This window comes from Penicillium verhagenii, assembly GCF_028828195.1.
Source record: "Penicillium verhagenii strain IBT 33310 chromosome Unknown utg000004l_segment0_segment0, whole genome shotgun sequence".
In the NCBI taxonomy this organism is placed as follows: Eukaryota; Fungi; Ascomycota; class Eurotiomycetes; order Eurotiales; family Aspergillaceae; genus Penicillium; species Penicillium verhagenii.
The window spans coordinates 1,064,408-1,085,507 of record NW_026643168.1 but is presented as its reverse complement, the minus strand read 5'-3'; the positions used below and the strand labels follow the sequence as shown (position 1 = coordinate 1,085,507).

Here is a 21,100-nt window from a genome sequence, read left to right as displayed (position 1 = left end):
TCCAGCGGTCAAGATTACCTAAAAAATGACAGAAGAAATCCCATTCTTGGGCAGTTTTCCGCCTTGAAAAGTATGATATAAACGGCCCCCAAACATTGAAGTGCCCCGCACAATGTACGTGGCTCCTATCAGCTGACCGCTTGTAGGCGCCCGATTCCCTTCCAACAACTTGCGTCTTCCCTCCGTTCACCTTGCGACAGAAATGTCCGCGCCAACATCCAACAGAACTCATGGCGAGTACACCGTTGGATGGGTGTGTGCTCTCCCGAAAGAACAGACCGCAGCCACGGCTATGCTGGATGAGAAGCATCCCGATCTCCCCAATCCTTCAACCGATCCCAACACATACACACTTGGCTCTATTGGAAAGCACAATATTGTTATAGCCTGCCTCCCTAAGGGCCAAATTGGTAACAACCAGTCGGCAGATGTTGCTTCCCGGATGATATCCACTTTTCCATGCATCAAGTTCGGGTTGATGGTCGGCATTGGGGGCGGTGTTCCACCTAAAGTCAGGCTTGGCGATGTGGTTGTCAGTACGCCGGTCGGCCAATTTCCTGGTGTTGTGCAATGGGATCTTGGTAAAACAAAAGAGGGGGGCTTTGAGCGGACTGGGTCATTGAATAATCCTCCGACTTGGCTGTTAACAGCTCTGACGAAATTGGAGACGGAACACGAATTGACCGGATCAAAGATACCAGAGTATCTTCTGCAGCTGAAGGAGAAATGGCCGAGACTGGTAAATAAGTATTTGAGGTCTGATTTGCTTGAGGATGTTCTGTTCAAAGCAACTTATAGCCATGTCGCGGCTCGGGATGTTCCTCTTGACGGGCATGAAGACGAGGGAGACAGCGAGGAAGAAGAAAGCTGTTCATTCTGCGACAGAAATGAGATTGTGAAAAGGAAGCCAAGAGAGATGCGGGTGCATTTTGGTCTTATCGCATCTGGTAACCAAGTAATCAAGGACGCCGCCTTCCGAGATAAACTGAAAAAGTACCTTGGTGGTCATGTCCTCTGTGTCGAAATGGAAGCGGCTGGTCTGATGAACAACTTCCCATGTCTTGTGATCAGAGGAGTCTGTGATTATGCAGACTCACACAAGAACAAAGATTGGCAAGAGTATGCAGCTGCAGTGGCTGCGGGATTGGCAAAGGAGCTTCTTGGATATGTACAACCGAGTGATATTGATGCGGAGCGTCCAGTGAAGGATATTCTGGGCAGAGGTAAGTAAATATCAATCCACACATATATGCTGCAATACCTAAAATTATGAATAGTCCTCGATAATATGGATAGAATTGGGGACGATGTTGAAACAGTGAGATCCAGGTTGGATAAAAGAGAGGACATGAAGGTGCTTAATTGGCTCACTCCTTTTGACTACGGACCCCAACAAAGTGATTTGCTCAAAAGGCGAGAACCTGGAACTGGTCAGTGGCTATTGAACTCCAAGGAGTATCAAACCTGGCTGAGTTTGGCCAAACAAACGTTGTTCTGTCCCGGAATCCCCGGAGCGGGAAAGACCATCCAGACCGCAGCAGTCGTCGACCACCTAAATACACATTTTCACTGTGACCGATCTGTTGGCATTGCATATGTCTACTGCAATTTTCGACGGCAAAATGAACAAAACCTCGATGACTTGATCGCAAGCATTTTGAAGCAACTGAGTCAAGACCTGCCCTCGCTGCCAGGTAGCCTGGTTAATCTCTACAGTAAGCATAACAGTCGATTGACGCGGCCATCTTTTGACCAATTATTGAAGGTTCTCCACTCAGTGGTGGCGGGCTATTCAAGGGTGTTTATTCTTGTCGATGCCCTTGATGAGTGTCAAGCAGATAATGAATGTCGTTCTAGATTCATTTCGGAGATCTTTACCCTCCAGGCTCACTGTGAAGTGAATATTTTCGCAACATCAAGATTTATTCCGGAGATTATCACCAGGTTCAGCCAAGGAACAATGTTAGAGATTCGTGCAAGTAGCCAAGATGTCAGAAGGTATCTTGAGGGTCATATGGGACAGCTACCGGCGTTTGTCAGGAGAAACCAAGAGCTTCAACAAGAGATCAAAACCAGAATCTCATGCGCCGTTGACGGGATGTATGTTTTGCCTGTTAATTATTTGTACTATTGCTGACTTCCATAGGTTCCTTCTAGCCCAAATCTACCTGGGGTCACTTTATGATAAGCCAACACCAAAAGCTATCAAAAATGCCCTAAGCCAGTTCCAGCGCCAAAGCCGCAGGATAGACGAGGAAGGCAAACTCGAGTTGCTGAGACAAGCATACGATCAAGCAATTAACAGAATCAATGGACAAAAAAGTGGCTTTCGGGAACTTGCAAATAAAGCTCTGGCATGGATCATCAATGCACAGAGGCCACTTACCACTTCAGAGCTCCAACACGCCCTTGCTGTAGAAGTCGGTGAGCCCAAACTGGATGAAGATAACTTGCCAGAGATTGCAGATTTGGTTTCCGTTTGTGCTGGCTTAGTCACCGTCGACGAGGAAAGCGACATCATCCGGCTGGTCCACTACACTACGCAGGAGTACTTCGAGCGAACACAACAGCATTGGTTTCCAGACGCAGAGATCTATATCACCAAAGTTTGCGTTTCTTACCTCTCATTTGATATCTTTGAGAGTGGGGAATGCCAAACATTGCATGAAATGCACGAGAGGATGCAGTTCAATAAGCTGTACAGCTACGTGGCACGAAATTGGGGAAGCCACGCTGGGAAAGCTTCAGCTCTTTGCCCAGAGGTTATCTTGTTTCTCAATTCTAAGCCAAAGGTAGAAGCAGCAGGGCAAGCCTTGATGTACCTCATCGGAGACAGGTACTACCTACCGAACAATACAGAAATGAAAAGGCTTCACTTAGCAGCATTTTTCGGGCTTACGCAGGCAATCGAAGCTCTGCTCCAGAATCCAGTCAAAGCAGATACAAAAAGCCCTGCTAGCCAAAGTGAAAAAAGGGATGATCTGGAATATGACGAAACTTTGGATGGTCAGACACCGTTGTCATGGGCAGCAATGAGGGGACATGAAGCAGTAGTCAGGCTACTACTCGAGAAAGGGGCTAGCCTTGAGTCTAAGGACAGGAATGATCAAACATCGTTATTATGTGCAGCATCGAGGGGAGATGAAGCAGTAGTGAGACTGCTACTCGAGAAGGGCGCCGAGCTTGAATCTATTGACAATTATAATCGAACACCATTATCACACGCAGTAAGTTACGGTCATGAAGCAGTGGCCAGGCTCCTACTCGAGAAGGGGGCCAGCCTTGAGTCTAAGGATAGGAATGATCAAACACCATTATTGTATGCAGCATCAAGAGGAGATGAAGCAGTAGTTAGACTGCTACTCAAGGAAGGGGCCGAACTCGAGTCTAAGGATAGGTATGATCAAACACCGCTATCATGGGCAGCAAGGAACAGTCATGAAGCAGTGGTTAGGCTGCTAATTGAGAGGGGGGCTGAACTTGAGTCTAAGGACAAGCAGGATCAAACACCGCTATCATGGGCAGCGAGGAACGGTCATGAAGCAGTGGCCAGGCTACTACTTGAGAAGGGCGCCAAACTCGAGTCTAGGGATAGACATAATCAAACACCGTTATCACTGGCAACAAGAACCGGATATAAAGCAGTGGTCAGGCTACTACTCGAGAAGGGGGCCGAACTCGAGTCTAAGGATAGGCATGATCAAACACCGCTATCATGGGCAGCAAGGAACAGTCATGAAGCAGTGGTTAGGCTACTACTTGAGAGGGGGGCTGAACTTGACTCGAAGGACAAGCAGGGACATACACCGTTATCACTGGCAACGAGTAACGGATATGAAGCAGTGATCAGGCTGTTACTCGAGAGGGGGGCCGAGCTTGAGCCTAATAGCTGTTCACGGCAAAGACCGTACTTATTGGCAGTAAGGTATGGACCCGAAGCAGTGGCCAGGTTTCTAGTCACAAAGCAGGCCGACTCAAGGTTAAAGGAAGATTGGGAAAAGATACCATGGCGGGTAGTAAAGAACAGGCTTCCATAATTCGCTATTTTCAAGTGTGTCTTTCCTCGTTTCTCATTTCTCTTTCCCCTTTTTATCATTTTTTTTATCGAGATTTCCGATTCCATGTCTTCTACATGGGCCGCCTTATAATAGCAGAGGCGAAACTAGCTCTTGGCCCGTTTTCCCCCACAGTATGAGTGGCGGGTTTGGTCTCAGAGCAGCTCATCTCAGGAGGAGATGCGATCTGAAAGGGACAGCGTGGATTCAGAAGGAAGAACGAAGGGAAAAGACGAAGTAGCATGGAGGGAACGCGGAAAGGCCTACGCGCATGCGAAGGATCTCTGATCTTGTGATTCTCGTCAATTTTCCTCTATTCGAATTAGTAGTTAATTATTTCATAGACTAGAGTGGTCGTACTGACTGTGACACCGATACTGCTCGAGGTTCAGTCGGAGTAGCCACCAGAAGCGCACAGAACGCGCTACTTTCAACGCTTCCCTTAATGTTGTTCAGGCTAAGGACAGTGGTGAGAACACCGCTGGTAAAAGTACACTAGACTCGTTGGACTCCCTTACATTGCACATGTGACAGACTCTCTAGTCTCGCCGCACTCCTGGGCCTTGCTGGATGCCGAAGTCTCGTCGGACACTGTAGTCCGGACGGACAATGTGTACTGGACTCTGCAGTGTCGCCTAACACTGCAATTCTGACCTCATGGGAGCTTTCTGGGTAAACATTGGAATTAGAATATATTTGTAGGCGGCACCTGCACATGTGGGCAATAGCCTCCTATCTCCGGATACTCTTTCACATTCAGTCTCCAAATGGTAATAGCTTGATCATTCAAATTTGCCATAATGGGTTACGGTATTCACCTGTCTTCTGCATTACTAAAAATGCAGTGTTACGAACATTGAATCATATCAATAATAGCACTCGAGGACTATACACATTCTACGAATTGTCACAGAGCTCAATTCAAAACTTGGTGAAAATACAATTAATCAAATTGACGAACCTTGGCGGGCTAACTTATATTTATTCTGTTGCAGCGAGTTAAATAATATTTCTTTCTCTTCTTCAGGCGAATTCAAGTATGGAACAGGAGTTCCTCTTAGCTGATAAAATCTTGCAGATTCAAGCCCTTGGAAAGATCTTTGATGCCCGCAAATGATGGTGCAAATGATGCGTCCTTGCAACGATGAGGTAAGAGATCGTTGCAGGTATGATACCACTGTGGTGATTTGAAAGCCAGTACCTTTTTCACAAGATCGCTGTAGTTCACAGTCCGGAAGGGAGCCCTAGGCTTTGACAAAGGCAGACTGGTTGACTGCATCTGCAGGGCTAGATTCCCATACATGATTGAGCGACACACTAAACCACATCCCTTGCTGCGATGTAGGAAAGCGTCCCGTGTTGCATAAACGATGTCAATCAAATTCTGGATGAGATAATTCCTACGATTGTTTATCGAATCTATAATCCCGTCAGTAGTAAATCACTTTTGGAAAAAGGGCTGCTCCTACCAATAACACTTGTGGGAATTGGAAGTCCCAAGTTATCAAGCAATACTCCACTCTTCGATATCGCAATCAAGGTTGACTCATTGAATTTTGCAGGACGTTCAAAGAACCAAGCTATCCATAGCCATAAGATCAGATCCCGAGAAATCTCTGGGGTAATCTTCTCTTTGTCCTCCAAGTCCTTGATCCAAATCTCGTTTATGAGATCTAGAGCCTTTTTGCATTGATAGTAATCCAAGATCACAGCAACCTTGGCGAGCATTTCGAGACTCAGCATCCGAGGAACATCATGATATTGACCATGAACAGCACGCAGTACAATCAAGAAGGCTTCAGTATCCCAATCATCCGCAGTGATTTCAACGGAGCCCATTTTCAAGTAGTCGACGCTTTCTTTCCACCCCCCTGTCAATAATTTCTTGAAGACGGGGGAGGCAAAGATCAAATGCTTTGCGGATGCTTGAATCCGTATGTAGCTCCGGGCCAGAGAATCAGCAGTGGATTCTTCGACTTCGACAGCGGGCTTTTGAGTAGATTTCTTTTCAGGCGGGCGTGCGAAAGGACTTCCTGCATTGCGCAATACTATGATCACCTCACCATCTGGATCGATGATATGAGTCGGTGGGTACATCCTGATGTCGGTAGAAAAGTCAGGGTTGGATAGCTTGATGGGCAAGAAAGCGGCGGGGTCGGATCAGGCGAATCGCTAGCAGAACTACAGAGTAGATCTGGTAAAACGAGGGAAGATGAGTTGGGGAAGAATCCGAGCTGTATGTCGTATGTCTTCTCCAATGAGTAGAATGGGGAGCTGGCAGAACTACAGAGTAGATCTGGTAAAACGAGGGAAGATGAGTTGGGGAAGAATCAGAGCTGTATGTCGTATGTCTTCTCCAATGAGTAGAATGGGGAGCTGGCAGAACTACAGAGTAGATCTGGGAAACCGAAGGAAGATGAGTTGGGAAAGAATCCGAGCGGTATGTCGTACATATGTCCTCTCCAATGAGTGGAATGGGGAGAAAAGGAAGGAATAATGAAAGGAGAGAGAAGCTCTCACTTCCCCAGACTGAGTATCTGATCTGCTCATCTAGATCTCGCGCTGTACTCGGTACATAGTCCAGGAGGCAATCATGTGACTGATCCCACCTGCTCTGTTCACTCAGTCAGCTTTCATTTCCTTTGTCTTCCTTCATTGCCAATGTTGCGTCTTCGCTTGCGGACATATCCTGTCTCTTCATCTTTCAATTTCATAAGCTTGGAAAGAGGTAGCGAAGAGCACACCCAGTACTAGGTTGCAAGGCTTGATATCTTCAGGGCACCATGGAGATATGCGCCGCTTGAAAACGTTCAACATCTAGCTCACGAGCCGTGAGATTTATTGAGGATAATCGCAATTTTCAACATTTTACTCGTTTCAGAAACCAGGTTGCGAACTCTCAGATTTATAAAAGAAACGCGCAATCTGTGAAAGAATAATTATGCGGCTTATGTACAGATCAGCTTGACCAACATTAAGGGCTCAGCAATAATTCATGCCGACAAGATCCAACACAGAAATCTATTGGTGCAGACAACGACTATCAGGAATGACTAACCAAAGCGTCGATCAAATTTGACGGGCGAGGAAAATTATCAGGGGCCAGGATCATCACCTAAATCTCCTCCTCCGTCATCATGCAGCTGGGCAAGAATCACAAGACAAGAAGGATTTTCCGAACTCAATTTGCATTGCGGACCCCTATCTGTTGTTCCCAGTTTAAGGTGATTAGGCCACCCATCTCTGCAGGTGATGCACCGGAGTTTTCCGAGCTGGTGGGAGGGCGTTCGTTGGGGACTCGGAGTCTGGAGAACGCGATACATGCTCGGGTACATGCTCGGGTACATACTCGGTGCATCTTCCCAATTGAATTTCAGCTGGCGCAGCGCTGAGCACCGAAGCTTAGGAGTGGCAGCTTCACTCAGCTTTGAGTTCATGCCTGGGTGGTGAGTGCCTGGCAGTTATGCCGTGGACCCGGTCACCCGGGTGCGGGGGTGGCTGGGATGCAGTCGGCTGAGCAGGGAACAGCGTGTTTCATGTCTAGCCTGGGCTCATGAGAACCCATTGGGCTCTTAATGTAGTCTGGAAAGGATTTTACAGCAGGTATGATTTTACCACTTGGAATTAAGGCAAGGAATCGATTTGGCCGGTCGGAGTTACTGTTTACATCTGTGTCGGGGGATGACGCCTCACTTTCAGTGCCCGGGTGGCTGTGCTCAGGGGATTTAAGTGCGGGGTTTTGGGAAACTCCCCTTGTCCCTGGATTATGAGAGTCAAGACCTGGAAAAGGATCGGAGAAGTCCTTTCTTGTGCACATGAACAAGATTATTGATTACCCAATAAGGTGATAAGGTCGGAGCTCTAGGCAGCCACCTAAGGTATCCAGCTGAGATCACCCGGTTGCCTTAAGAAATGGGGTAGATTGGCTTTGACTATGACGAAATAAATAACACCGAGTCATGAATGCGAGAACCGTGAAAGAGACAGAAAAGACCCGAAACGCTGAAATAGAACAAGAAAAATGCAGAAGAGTTACTAGATACAGGTATGACTCCGCGAACGTGAGTGGTCAGAATCAAAGGCCGGTTTTGAGCCGCCGGGATAAGAATGCATGTTGTGAACCGATCGGATATGCGAAACGAGATTATCTTTCCGATTGAACGGTTTGCAATGTTCACCCACCGGACAAAGATATTGTCTCGGCGAAAGATGCATCAGCCGAATATGACGAAGTAGCGTAGATTGTCTAGCAAACCGCCCGGCATATGTACAACCTTCCCATCTGCACTCCAAAGGAGCAGAATCCGAATGCTGAGATACACTGCACAAGATATGGATCAGTTTAGGTATTTCTAATATGAGGGGTGATGTGATGGGTAAGGCTCGTACCGGGTACGTGGCATTCGACTCCTGGTTGGTTTCCTTGATGAGTCATGTGGTGAAGGTGGAGACAGGGGCCACAGGGCACCGGGGCGCTCCTCGTCCGGGCTGTTTGATCCTGAGGTTGGAGGAGTCTGGTCGATAAAGTTTTCTGGCCAGTAGCTTGGCTCGGGAATACCGGTTGATTCAGGCTGGGTTGCGTAGTAGCTCGCAGGTGAGACGTTGGGAGAAAGTTCTGGGATTGACGTGTAATTGTAATAGCGAGTGTCGAGTAAGAGGGGGGTGTTACTATAGCCAGGCATTTCGGCGACGACCGGGTTGCCGAATGCATTTCTATAGAACGACATGTTTGGAGTGATTTGATATAGATGGAATAAGAGAGCAGATGATGATGATGATGATTTGGAAAAGACTAGATCGTAGATTTAAATGCAATTGGAGATTTTGAAGGAAGTCAAGTTCGTGGATCGAGCGCTTTTTAATACAATTTCATACTTGACAAGTAAAATGCGCAATAGACAAGAGGTTTGCCAGATGTCAAGGGATTTCCTATGAGCTTGATTCGTGGGCTTGACAGATTGGCGTGCTCTGTTGTTGATTTGCGACTAGGCAAAAGCCAAGACGTCGATTCCCTCTTCTCATTGGCGACAAGTGACTTGACAACCCGCTTGACAGTTGCGCAGTTGTCGAGGAGGAGTGAGGCGGCTGATTAACCTTTTTTTCTCCTCCTTGACAAACATTAAGAAGACCAGATGTCCAAAGCAGAGAAAAAATCACGTCAGTACCCATAACACTTCAAGATTCTTTGTCTTGAAAGTGCTTGGTTAGCATCTTGATTCTTGAGTCTTGCCCACTACCATTTACCACAATGGACCCCAACACCTTTGTGGCTTCGGCCCCACAACGATCCGATTCCACTCGAGTAAGTTAAATCGATCCATGGATTGAATGACCCAATCCCTGGTTGTGAGTATTTACTCTTCACTAACTATGAAAGTAGTCGTTTTTAAATAAATTGGGAAAGAAAGACTACATCAAAAATTGGCTTCGTACTACGCGGCCGAAAAGCATCACCGTCAACACCAGACCCCAATCCACCTTGGAAAGACCGGATTTCACTCCGGGCGACTTTATGAAGCACATGTGTGTGGACTTCACTTCCCTAATAAGTACCGCCATCAAGAGCAGCCCCTCCAAGAAACAATCCACCAGAGGCATCTGCAAAGAAATCATGCGTACGAACGACTGGTACCGCACGCACCAAAATGCCGGATGGCAAGAGATCGTCGCCCAAGACCTAGCAACCAACTCTCTCTTCCGCGCCGTGATTGAGTGTGAAGATGGTAAAATCAAAAGAACGAAGAGCATCAAGTGGGCGCTGAAGTTTACCGCCGGTCCCAGTGTCGCAGAAAGCACCGCACCAGAGACAATGCCCGAGTACGAGTTATCAGACACCACCACAGCGGTCGGTTCCAGCGTTGGAAATGGACACCGACCGCACAAGCGGACCGAGGCCTGGTGCGCACGCAGCAAAATCAGCTTCAACACCAACACCAACACAAATACCGAGTACGAGCGAAGCGTCCCGTCAGAAGACTTTGCCGATCTGGTCGGGCTGGTAGAATTGCCAGACTCCAGTCCGGCAGAACTGCCAGAAACTTGCATTGGGGAGACAAAAGACGAAACTGACCATAGCACGTACTCCATCTCCCGCGCGAGTACGTTCGAGGCCCTTGAGGAGGACAGTGTGGCGGGCAGACCTTTTTCGATTTCGGAAATGACTCTCGTCTCCGCTATTTCTCCGCGGTCGTACAACCCGCAATCCCCACTCTCCCCGCTGGACTCTTTCGCGGGCCTGTCTCCACTTCAGTCTGCCGTTTCTTCTTACCGTGATGAGAGAACGAGTGCCTTTACGCCGAAATATGCGGATGGCGCATACAAGAGAGATGAATCGCATCATGCTCATGGGAATCATGAGCCGCATCAAGATCATAGGCCGAGACGGCTCTCTTTCGATGTCCCATCGGTCACTTCTCGTTCACCGAGGCCTATGACGACGACCTCGGCTCCGGTCGTTGCTCCAAGTCAAGTTTGTAGAGCAAGACGGCTCTCTTTTGATACCTCATCAGACGAATTTCAAACAGAGCACCGCGTGACAAATATAGTCCCTGCTCAAGATGTCTGTAGTGTTCGGGCCAAGGAAATACGAATGCCATTCTCGACTCAGCCTTTAATCATACCGAAATCACCCCCTCCCAGCCCCGACCGGGCCTCAGACAGCAATAACTGTTCTTTGGAGCGCATGAGTCACGTCAGGCAATCAAAAAGCCCAGAGTCTCCAGACAAGGCTGATCCGAGAGAGGAGATCGGGCGCTGGATTAACGATGTACCCTCTCATCAAGACACTGCTCCAGTCTTACTAGACACACCCAAACCGCATCTCACCCGATACCAACTTCACGACACCCCAATGTCAGAAGTTGACAATGAAGAGCTAGCCGACAATGAAGCATCATCGGCTCCAAATACCGGAGCAAGCAGTGACAACAGTCCCTCCGGTCTCGGCACCTCCAACGGTTCTGGGAAGGGCTCATCCTCCCAAAACAATGGCAGTGGGTCTCAGATACCTCGTGGCCACAACAGAGGCGCAGGTCGCGATGATGAAGATGGCAATCAAGAGAGAAAGAGGAAGCGGCTCCATTCTCCTGAAAGAGACGAGAAACGCAGATTCGCGTGTGTGTATCACAAATTCGATCCGGATACATGGGGCCTCAACAGTAACCGCAAATACCATGTCTGTGCTACCGGTACTGGCTTTCAATATATATCTGAGATGAAGTGAGTTCCTGCTCCACTGATGGATTGCTGGTCCCGACGTCTAGAATTGAGTCATCCGATATTTACTGACGCTCCGCTAGCCGACATCTTACTCGTACCCATGGAGAATACGTCTGTAGGAATTGTTACCTATACTTCCAGGATAACCAGCAACGCGAAATTCACTACCAAACGTGCACCCGCCCAATACTAAATGCATGCAGTCAAGAAGAGCTCTGGGAAATCTCGTGGCGTAATCGGTTTTCCGATGCCCCCATTCCAGATAGCCCATGTACGCACTCCCAAGCACCACCTTCCATCACTGGAAACATATGTTTCCAAAAGTTCAACCAGAAATCCCAACTAACAACGTCCTACATAGACCAATCAAACCAACCAAAAGCATTCCCCCCAAGACTAAACACAGCTCTCGCCCTACCCACAATGTCAACCACAAACCCAATCTCAAGCTCAAACACCACCCCCTCAACACCCACTCCGCCCTCCACAGCCCCATCAACCCCCATCTCAACAACCCTCCAGCTCCACGAATGTCTCGTGCGCATCGGCATCCTCGACAAGCGCCTCTCAGACTTCGAATTCCAAACAATGCAGCACCTCCTGAACCTCCAAAAACAAACACACACATACACGCCCCCTCCCTCCCAGGCCCACGTATCAAGAACAAGCAGCGCCACATCCTCCGAAAAATCCCCCGGCTCAAACTCATCCTCCAGCCCGCCAACATTCAAATTCACAAACACAAGCACAAACACAAACACATCTACATCTACATCCACATCAACCTCCACATCCCCAACAACAACCGACGACCCCTCAAGCTTCTTCTTCCCCCCAAAACTCACCACAACCACAACCATAACCCCAGCCACCAGCTCCAAGCCCTCGCCCATCTCCGACACACCATTCACCAACTGGCCCTATTGCCAGCCAATAAACACTACCCAAAACCCAAGCCAAGACCAAGCTCAACCCCCGTCCACAGGACGCACATCACTGGCACCAGCCCCGCAAGTCCTGGACGACAACACATTATGGATGGTCGACGAAACAGGCATGTCCGCTAGCAGCCTGAACCCTTTTCTCGGCATAGGGTCCGGCATGGGCGCTGACATCGGGGTTGGGCTCGGAATGGAAATGGAAATGGAAATGGAAGTCGAGCTGGATATGGGGATGGGGATCGGAAGTAATTCGTTCTTGCGCGGGAAAGGGGTGGGTCCGTCGGCGCGTGGGGACCCGCCCCCAACGGATTCGGCAGACTTTTCGTGGGGGGCACGCGCATGATGCGAAGAATTAGTCGGGACTCGGGATCGATTGGAGAAATTTCTTTCGGGGGGTGCTGGGCCGGGGGTTTACGGGGGATTTTGGTGCTAGTTTTTGGGGCGTTTTGGGTTGGGTTTTTGTTTGTTGGTTTTTTGTTTTTGTGATACTGGGGCGTTGGCTTTTGTTTCGAGGTTTTTGGGGGATTGGGCGTGGGGTCGGTTTACCTATCAATGCTGTATGTGTATTATATGAATGTTTATGATGGAATGGAAATGCAGTATATGTGAGCTTGCAAATGAGTGATGATTGGTCTGTTGGTGTCCTGGATATTGAGATCGGCATATAAATCAGCGGTGATAATTTGGTTTGGTGGAACGTTACTCCAAGAATGAAAGTAATCATCCGATCATTTTAGAACACCCCAACTGTGCGACTTAAGGGTTAACTACAAGTAGGCTACTAGTAGGTAGTACGTATACAACGCACAGGGAAAAAAAAGTTGAAACCTGCCCGCCTAAATGTGCAAAGCAAGTAAATCAATTCAAGGGCAGCATATGTAACCCAGCTATGTAAGCCAAACACCACGCAACCAAACCCAACCAAAATCGTAAAAACCAACCAGTCCCTAAACCAAGTACCTAAAGCCCTTACGCATACGCAAAGACTCATCGGCACTCTCAATAAAGTCGCCACCAGTCGCATCGGGATGACCAGCATCCCACTCAGCCTCGCTCTTCTCCATCTTCTTATTAAGATCAACCAGAATCATCCTGAAGCCCCAGAAGCCGACAATCGTAATACCGAACATGGCAGTCACGATACCGTAGCTCTTGCGGTAGCCGTTATCTTTCAGGTCCCAGACGTAGGAGCCTGCGACATTGCCGAGCTGGCTGAAGGCGTTGATGAGGGCGAGGGCGACGGCGCGCTTTGCGGGGGGCCGCGGGAACGACGAGCTGATCCAGGAGTAGAAGACGATGAAGCCTGCGTAGGAGCCTGCTTGGAGGAAGAGGGCGAGGTAGCGGGCTGCTACGTTTAGCGTGGACATGCTGATTATGAAGCCGACTAGGCCCATGAAGATTGGGCCGTAGATGTGCCAGATCTGCGGTTGTTAGTTGGATTTGAGAGAGATGGGGGATGGGGGACTGACCTTTTCTTGGGTGCGGTCGGCGTGCCAGGCGTTTAGGACGGAGAAGATGCAGGAGAAGGCCCATGGGGGAGCGCTCATGAGCAGGGTGGGGACGTAGGAGAAGCCCAGGGTGCCGGTTAGGGTAGGCTGAAGGGTATTAGTTAGTGGGGATGGGAGATGGGAGGGTAGGGGGGTGGTGTGCTTACGAAGAAGGCGTTGAAGGAGAGTCCGACGACGTAGGCTGTGAAGGAGAGCATCATGACGTAGATCTTGACGTCCTTGAGGGCCATGATGAGGCCGGAGAAGGGGCTCTCCTCGTTGTCATCTGTGTCGGCCTCGCCGACGTCCTCGAGGATACGGAGTTGAGCGACGAGGCGCTCTTCCTCGGTGAAACCACGGGCGTTGGTGGGGAGATCGGGGAGAATGAAGCCGGCGGAGATGGCGATGGTCATTGTGATGGCGCCCTCGATCCAGAAGAGCCAGCGCCAGGCGGCGTGGCCGAGGACGCCCTGCATGTTAGACAGGACGCCGGCGGCGACGAGCGAGGAGAAAGCGTTGGAGATCAGGTTACCGCAGAAGAGGAGGGCGTTGCGGGTGGTCAGTTCCTTGCGGGTGTACCATTTTGACAGGATGAGCAGGGCGCCGGGCAGGAAGGCGGCCTCGACGAAACCCAGCAGGAAACGGATGACGACCATGTGCTTGAAGTTCTGTGCCAGGCCGGAGCAGGTGGAGATCAGACCCCATAGGGTCATGGCGACGGAGATGTAGATTGATGGGCGGGAGATGCGGTTGATGAACATGTTGGAGGGCACCTGCATGAGAATGTATCCGACGTACAGAATACTCAGACAAGTCGAGTACTGGGTATCGGTCATTGCCAGATCAGTCTGCAGACCCTTCAATCGGGCAGCGGAGATATTGTTGCGATCCAGGTAGTTCATGATGTAGATGAGAATGAACAAACTGCAGCGAGCATCGAGTTTACGCTTCAGGCTCTTCTCGACGACGATTCGACGAGCAGGGTCGATGTGCGGGACAGTATTCTGCAGCTCGGCGACATGTTCGAGGTTCTCGCTCCTCTCCTTCTCGACCTCGATGTCGATGCGGTCACCATTTCGTGAGATATCGTCCGCCATGATGATGTGTGAAAAGTTGCGATCTTCCACGAGGCGAAGTGAGCACAAGAAAGACAAAAAAGAAAAAAAAGGAATCACAAGAGCAGGACCTGTCCCCCTCTTATTAGTTATTACCCAATCGTGCAACCCAAGACACTCACCAAAAAAAACCTTTTTCCCCCACCCCACGCTAATCTGCTTGCGTACAAATATCGGGTGACCCCCACGCCGAAATTATCGTAATTTGCGGGGGCCCCAGTGGAGAAATGGTCTTGGCAGTCGGGATGGACGCAGGACGGCAAATTTTTTCGGGTGCAGGGTCTCCGAGAACCGGCAAAGTGGCGTCGTGAAATCTTGGTTCAGCAGGTCTGATTGGTCAGTCGGGCCGGACTGTGCGTGGAAAATCGGGTCGAAGTGAGAAATGACCTTGGATTGTCTCCGGGGTTGCGATGAACTTTCGCTTCGTCACTTGCCAAATATGCGGAGAGAAACGCACACCGGTCTTTTGGACCTGTTACCCCCACCCTTTTCTCCGGGGATTTGTTTACCATTTACTTATCCGCACGTCATTTCACGGGGTTGCAGTGCGCTTTTAAGGTTCGACGTCATTTGCATTGGGTTTGGGGATTTCTGTGGCTTTTTTTCTTTGGGGGAGAAGATGGGATTGTTATGCGATTTCTGGAGAAAGGACTGGGGAAGAATGCCAAGACACGGCAGGTTTAGCCGAGGAGAGGGGGAATTGGGGATTTGAGGATTTGAAGAATGGGCTATTCGACTAGACCCAACGGAAAATCTCAGTCTCAGGACTCTGCCCGAGATCAGTTTGGTCGTATGACACCTTGCTTAGTCCAGGGGTTTCAGGAATGTTGTCAACATATGATCTTTTCCCCTCACAGATATTTTACCCTACCAATCAATCACTTCTTTCCTGTTTTATACCTCACATCAGTTTTATCTGCTGTCTTCCTGTCCTCCGAATCTCAATTTTCGACGTGTCTTTCCCCGTGAGATCTACATCGTACCACGTGGCTACAGTATCTGGACGCCGACAGTGACGGCATACCGACCTCGGGAGTCTTTCCCCGTTTAAAATGCCGCAATGCTCCCATTAATAAGCAGATTGTAGATCTTTCCTTCAAGAAATCTTGATATAAATCCAAGTCATTTCTCTCGTGATGTCAACATTGACGATGTTCGCATGGCAATATCGATGTATATCACAGTCGGATAAACTTGGATACTCGTTGTGAAACCGGGAGGTTTCCAATGTTTATTCAATCTCAACCTGCTGCTGGGACCTTCAAATGTTTATATATAGTCTACATACTGTAGCCAGCGAGACTAGCGGTTCGGGATTACCAGTAGCGTTTGAAGCATGTGATGTAAGTTTGCGCTTACGCGCAAGAGATAACAACTCAGGCTTGTCTTCCTACAGCTTTGGAGGCCAGCTGGGCGCCCCCGGGCCCTCCAGGGCTTGGTCTTTTCTTGAGTCTCTGGACAGCCTCAGGCGCTGGCGGTTTTTCTGCATTTCAATATCCAGTACATTCATCCTACGGTGCGCACGGATTGCGCCTTCAAATGTTCCACAGCTGGAGCGTTCGGCTCTTTAATGTCCAAATTCCAGCCGCAGTGCATGTGGTGCATATATATATGCCCATCGTAAGTATCTATGGATGATCAGCTTGAAACTTTGACCTTACTACACATGCATGTGCATGAATGCACGCATGTGCGTGGCTCTGGACATATCCAATGTCTGTACATATGAACCGCCACTCTTCAGACATCCATGTGCATTCAATATGGACACATCGCCGGCTTTTGCAAGCGCGAGACTCGGTGCGGCTACTGCGCCGAGCCTCATGACACACAGGATTGCACGCACCCGCACGACCGCCAGAGGGGTAAGTGCGGGCCGTGTGTCAAAGCCGAGAAGACGAGCGTAAATCATTCTACCTTTGACAGAGAATGCCCGGTCCGCAAGGAACAAATCGCCCTCCTTGGATTCAACCGTTTGAAGGGTCCTCAGCTGCACCAATCGAGGCTTGCGGACATCCCATTCCAAAAGTCACTTTCCACCGGCCATGATCATCCGCTGCCGTTGGAATCAGCGGGGGCGAAGGCTCATGCCCAAGCCCAAACCCAAGTGCCGCAGCCCCACCGCAAGGGTCCAGTGAACAGGCCTGCCAGCCGCTCCCGATCCCCATTTAAGAAGCGCCGCACCGTCACAGCTGACGAGAATGAGGGCACCGAAGTGATCGACGAGGATCTGCGGGCCCACGTTGGCACCACTGACCAGCCTATCGAGAATTTCAGCGACGTGCAGGTCCAGACTGATGCTCCTGACAAGCCATCAAGCACCAAAGACCAGCCGCAATTGGTAGCGACGCTATGCCGCGGCCGAAGCCGCCGTGTTGAAGGAGAGCCAGAAGTCGAGCGCAGCACCGAACACGATCCTTGGAACAATCAATGTCAAACGCGACATTCCGAATATTACAAGCAAACAGTTGGAAATCAAGGGACAAGGTCATGATGCACCTCTTCGGCGAAGAAGAAGTGCAGGGAATGGAGATCCTAGCGATCCAAAGCCGGAGGTCTATGGCTTCGGAATGCGGGTACGCTGATGACGACCTACTCGCAGGCACTGAGAGGCAACTTTCATGTTTTTCTTCGCCCGACGCCGGTTAAGGATGGCGAGGATGGGAAGCCGCGTGTATGTTTCTACGTCAACAAGAAGATGGATCCAAAGACATGGTCAGTCAGGCATCACTCGCGAGATCTGAGCATGCTCGCGGCTCACCGTTCGCACCGCCTTGGGTTTGGTGGATATCCACAATATCTATGTCCCTAGCAAGGTTGGTGTGGCCCCCGCGGACAGGGCCCGGGTGGGTGAAGCCATTCGGGGATCCTTCACGGTGCTCCGCACGGCGCTGCACCATGGGCACATGGGCCAACAGGTGGTCGTGGGAGACTTCAATCTCCATCATCCCCTGTGGTCGGCTTGCCGTCAGGCCAGGCTACATGATGAGGATGCGGATGAGCTGATAGGGATCAGCGGTGACCATGGACTTGAGCTGCTTACGGAGCGAGGTATGGTCATCATCGAATCCAAGGTCGAGATCAGAGTCGGATATTTCTCCGTCGCTAGAGTCATTTGGGTCTGAAGTTGATAGGCAGTTGGCTTTGATATCATTTCGGATAAAGTTCTCTGGTATCCCTTGCTGATCGAAGAAGCTCACAAGAGAAAGTAACTCCGCTGCAGACGGCTTCGTTTGGCGTATATGATCAAAAGATATTTGCCACGTCACCAAAATTGAATTCGTTGCTTCCTAGTCCAGATTGCAGTGACTTGCTTCCCTTTGCAGAAGTTCAATTGCTGTGTTGTCACTTCTCTGAATCTTTTTCAGATACTGCGATATCGATGAACGAGGCCCTAGCTTTCGAATATAGCTTGCGGCCTGTACGACCGCTAGCGGCATAAGCTCTAATGCAATTACTAATTGTTGACCCTCTTCACTTTCCCTTCGTTGATAAAGCTTCTTTTGGAGAAGCTCTAGCGCTTCGGCTTCCTCCATCAGTTGAACCTCAACCAGATCCTTATCTATGATTTGCTATCTTGAATGCAACATCTCTGTTACGGCTCGTGAGAATGATAGAACCATTTCGGCTCCTAGGAATATATTCCAATAATGGTTTCGTGAAGGCGTTCGTGCGGCGGCTTATCGGATCTTCCTTGCCTGTCCCAGCAAACGAGCAGAGAAGTTGATCGTTATCAATATTCTCGCTCTTTGATTTATTACATATGGCTATGTATCCATTCATCTTCCGCTAGTTCCTTGGCTGAGCTCCGCTTGCCAGGTTCCCATTGTAACATTTTGCGCATGAAATGTAGGAAAGCCTCTTTTTCCACTGTCCCCTCAAGAGTGGTTTCCCTCTGTCCAAGCGGCACTAGGCCAGTCAGTAAATCTGGGTTCAAGAAATCGCCTGGAGTAATTTAGTCAGTGGACTTCGACGCTGATTTTTATTTTTGATATGAAACATGCCTTCGCTCGAAAAGAACTTGTTGCTTAGCTCCCCCTGAGTAATAAGACTAGGAGGTGGGGGGCCAAGAAGGTTGATCATCTCAGCAAGATGGGCTCGGCTTCGGTATCTTTTAAATTCGGGGTCTTGGCCTATAAATAAGGAACCACCTTCGTAGATATCCCAGACCTATAAATTGGCTATTAGCAAATTTTCATACCATACTTTAGTCGTTATTCTCACCATACATCCCACATTCCAGATATCTGCGCTGAACGTCTACGGAACGCCTAAAATCACTTCTAGTGCTCGGTAGATCTGAGGTTGAATAAATACTGAGTGGTGCTGATCACTGTATACAGCCGAACCAAAATCGCAAAGTATTGGGGAGGTGACTTTTTTGGGTATTTTGAGTTCCTGAGACATGTATATTGTTCTCCCGCTTATGTCTACCTCTTTCCTCGGGACAGGGGTCTGAAGTTCGTAGTTTTCAAAGTTAGTGAAGACTGAATCGTCCTTAATTCCGAATATGATGTTGTCGGCTTTAATATCTGGCATGAAAAAGGGTTAGTAAATCATACAGACGGGGTGATATAAGACGCTACGAACCAGTGTGTGCAATATGGTACTCGGTATGAAGATAATCCAAAGCCAGAAATAGACGATGGAGGACCACTACAATGACTGGAGAGGGTAGTCTCTCAATTGGATTGCGGCGTAAGAAAGCTAGGACACTCTCCCATAGTGGGGTATGCACAAGACATCGATGCTTATCCTGAGGTCCGTCGATGTAGAACATGTCAAGTAAAGTTCTTATCACGTCGCGACCGGGATGGGTGGCACAGGACTGCTCCATGTGTCTATACATATTCAACTCGTTATCAACTTGTTGGCCCATAGACGAAGCCTGAACAAAGATCTTGATCATGACATAACTCCGATCACTACAAAACCGATTATAAGTATCTTTGATCAGCCAGTTTGGAAGATAGCGAATCTTACTCCATGTCCCGTGCAAGCCACACCGTTGACGTGGAACCAAATCCTAATTTCCCGATCACTTGATAACGCTGGTTGATAATTTCGCCAATTCGTACTGGATAATACTGCGAGGCGATATAATGTGGTAGGGTCTCTTCTTCAATCTTGTGCCAGTCGGGTAAACGAACGAAGTTGGGGTTGGAGAAATTGAGAGGTTTCCATCTTCGCCCGAGCTGAGGAAGAGAACGCAGCAGCGACGAGAACATAGCTTAGTAAAAAATGAGAGCGCCTATAAGATAGCAATTTGGATAAAGGGAGGGGAAATGAATGTATTTCAAGTAGAGTTGAGAGTTTGAACTGATTTGATCGCCAAAAGCGCGCCAGGGGCGAGAGAGAGAGAGATGGCGGATTTCAGGAGGTCAGGTGATCGTCCTCTTGAAGGCCCAAGTTCAAACCGTTACAATTTTTCGAAATCCTACAAAACCAAAGAAGATTCGGAACAATCAATGTCTTTTTCTCTTTTCTTCAGTACGATAGGTGGTGCCTGGTATGTGGTGCCTCGATTGTGGGGAATGGGGGTTGTCTTCTCTAAATATTGTAGTGGGGAAGTACGTCTGCGGCGGCCGATAGACACCCCCAGGTCAAATCCCAATTTCAACTTTCCGACCGGCAGAAAGTATTGAATGACGAGTAGTTCCAAATTCATATTAGTTTTTGAACTCCATTATGTTCAGGCAGTTCAGCGCTGCATTATACATTAAATCTTTGAACTCTATTATATATTTGTAATGCTATATTATATTAACTACTGTTCTTTCTGTAGGTAAATTATCACAACAACTGGCAAGAAAGAGAGGCTGAGAACCTAGTCATATAACATTTGAATCCAATCTTAAGTCCCTTCTCAAGACTACTCTCAAGACTACACTCAAGTCTATTGTAAAGTCTATTCTCAAGTCTATTCTAAAAGTGACCGGTCTTTAGATCAAATCCCTTGAGATAATCCTATATATGATAAATACAATACAGGCGGGAAACAGGGCGGTGAAGTTAGAAACTGAAATTGGGATATGACCTAGGGGTGGCCTCTATCGGCCGCCATAGTACGTCCTTGCATATCGTTACGGTACAGTCAGCATTGTCATTACTGTATAACTAGCGGCTGTAGTGACTAGATTGGAATACACACTTCTACACATCTCTCATTTGACCCCTAGATTGTTGTTTTAGGCAGTAGTCTCGGCATTGTCCACTGCTGGATCGACCCGTGCACTTTGATGGCACAGCATAGCGTTCCCCTCGTTAATATATATATTATACTT

At 48.8% G+C, this 21,100-nt stretch overlaps 9 protein-coding genes across 9 annotated transcripts; 4 read left to right on the top strand and 5 right to left on the bottom strand.

Annotated features, from left to right (window-relative positions):
• Positions 1–202: 202 nt before the first annotated feature.
• Positions 203–4,708, top strand: N7466_003333 (uncharacterized protein; the record flags this gene model as incomplete). Its single annotated transcript, XM_057162730.1, has 5 exons — positions 203–1,223; positions 1,278–2,100; positions 2,147–3,319; positions 4,448–4,539; positions 4,599–4,708. 5 exons carry the CDS (start codon positions 203–205, stop codon positions 4,706–4,708), a joined length of 3,219 nt encoding a protein of 1,072 aa, XP_057023845.1.
• A 404-nt stretch (positions 4,709–5,112) lies between these two features.
• N7466_003332 (uncharacterized protein) lies at positions 5,113–6,152 on the bottom strand (the record flags this gene model as incomplete). Its single annotated transcript, XM_057162729.1, has 2 exons — positions 5,113–5,474; positions 5,525–6,152. The coding sequence occupies 2 exons, from the start codon at positions 6,150–6,152 to the stop codon at positions 5,113–5,115; spliced, it is 990 nt and encodes a 329-aa protein (XP_057023844.1).
• A 2,255-nt stretch (positions 6,153–8,407) lies between these two features.
• N7466_003331 (uncharacterized protein) lies at positions 8,408–8,782 on the bottom strand (the record flags this gene model as incomplete). Its single annotated transcript, XM_057162728.1, has 1 exon — positions 8,408–8,782. One exon carries the CDS (start codon positions 8,780–8,782, stop codon positions 8,408–8,410), a length of 375 nt encoding a protein of 124 aa, XP_057023843.1.
• Positions 8,783–9,567: 785 nt separating this feature from the next.
• On the top strand, positions 9,568–11,277 carry N7466_003330 (uncharacterized protein; the record flags this gene model as incomplete). The annotated part of the gene is made up of 1 exon (XM_057162727.1): positions 9,568–11,277. One exon carries the CDS (start codon positions 9,568–9,570, stop codon positions 11,275–11,277), a length of 1,710 nt encoding a protein of 569 aa, XP_057023842.1.
• Positions 11,278–11,696: 419 nt separating this feature from the next.
• On the top strand, positions 11,697–12,557 carry N7466_003329 (uncharacterized protein; the record flags this gene model as incomplete). Its single annotated transcript, XM_057162726.1, has 1 exon — positions 11,697–12,557. The coding sequence occupies one exon, from the start codon at positions 11,697–11,699 to the stop codon at positions 12,555–12,557; it is 861 nt and encodes a 286-aa protein (XP_057023841.1).
• A 604-nt stretch (positions 12,558–13,161) lies between these two features.
• N7466_003328 (uncharacterized protein) lies at positions 13,162–14,798 on the bottom strand (the record flags this gene model as incomplete). Its single annotated transcript, XM_057162725.1, has 3 exons — positions 13,162–13,635; positions 13,684–13,809; positions 13,869–14,798. 3 exons carry the CDS (start codon positions 14,796–14,798, stop codon positions 13,162–13,164), a joined length of 1,530 nt encoding a protein of 509 aa, XP_057023840.1.
• A 1,768-nt stretch (positions 14,799–16,566) lies between these two features.
• Positions 16,567–17,310, top strand: N7466_003327 (uncharacterized protein; the record flags this gene model as incomplete). The annotated part of the gene is made up of 1 exon (XM_057162724.1): positions 16,567–17,310. One exon carries the CDS (start codon positions 16,567–16,569, stop codon positions 17,308–17,310), a length of 744 nt encoding a protein of 247 aa, XP_057023839.1.
• N7466_003326 (uncharacterized protein) lies at positions 17,292–17,764 on the bottom strand (the record flags this gene model as incomplete). The annotated part of the gene is made up of 3 exons (XM_057162723.1): positions 17,292–17,351; positions 17,413–17,498; positions 17,578–17,764. The coding sequence occupies 3 exons, from the start codon at positions 17,762–17,764 to the stop codon at positions 17,292–17,294; spliced, it is 333 nt and encodes a 110-aa protein (XP_057023838.1).
• Positions 17,765–18,694: 930 nt separating this feature from the next.
• N7466_003325 (kinase-like protein) lies at positions 18,695–20,044 on the bottom strand (the record flags this gene model as incomplete). Its single annotated transcript, XM_057162722.1, is given in 7 exon segments — positions 18,695–18,761; positions 18,838–18,949; positions 18,968–18,986; positions 19,041–19,076; positions 19,098–19,348; positions 19,407–19,741; positions 19,800–20,044. The coding sequence occupies 7 exon segments, from the start codon at positions 20,042–20,044 to the stop codon at positions 18,695–18,697; spliced, it is 1,065 nt and encodes a 354-aa protein (XP_057023837.1).
• Positions 20,045–21,100: the final 1,056 nt, after the last annotated feature.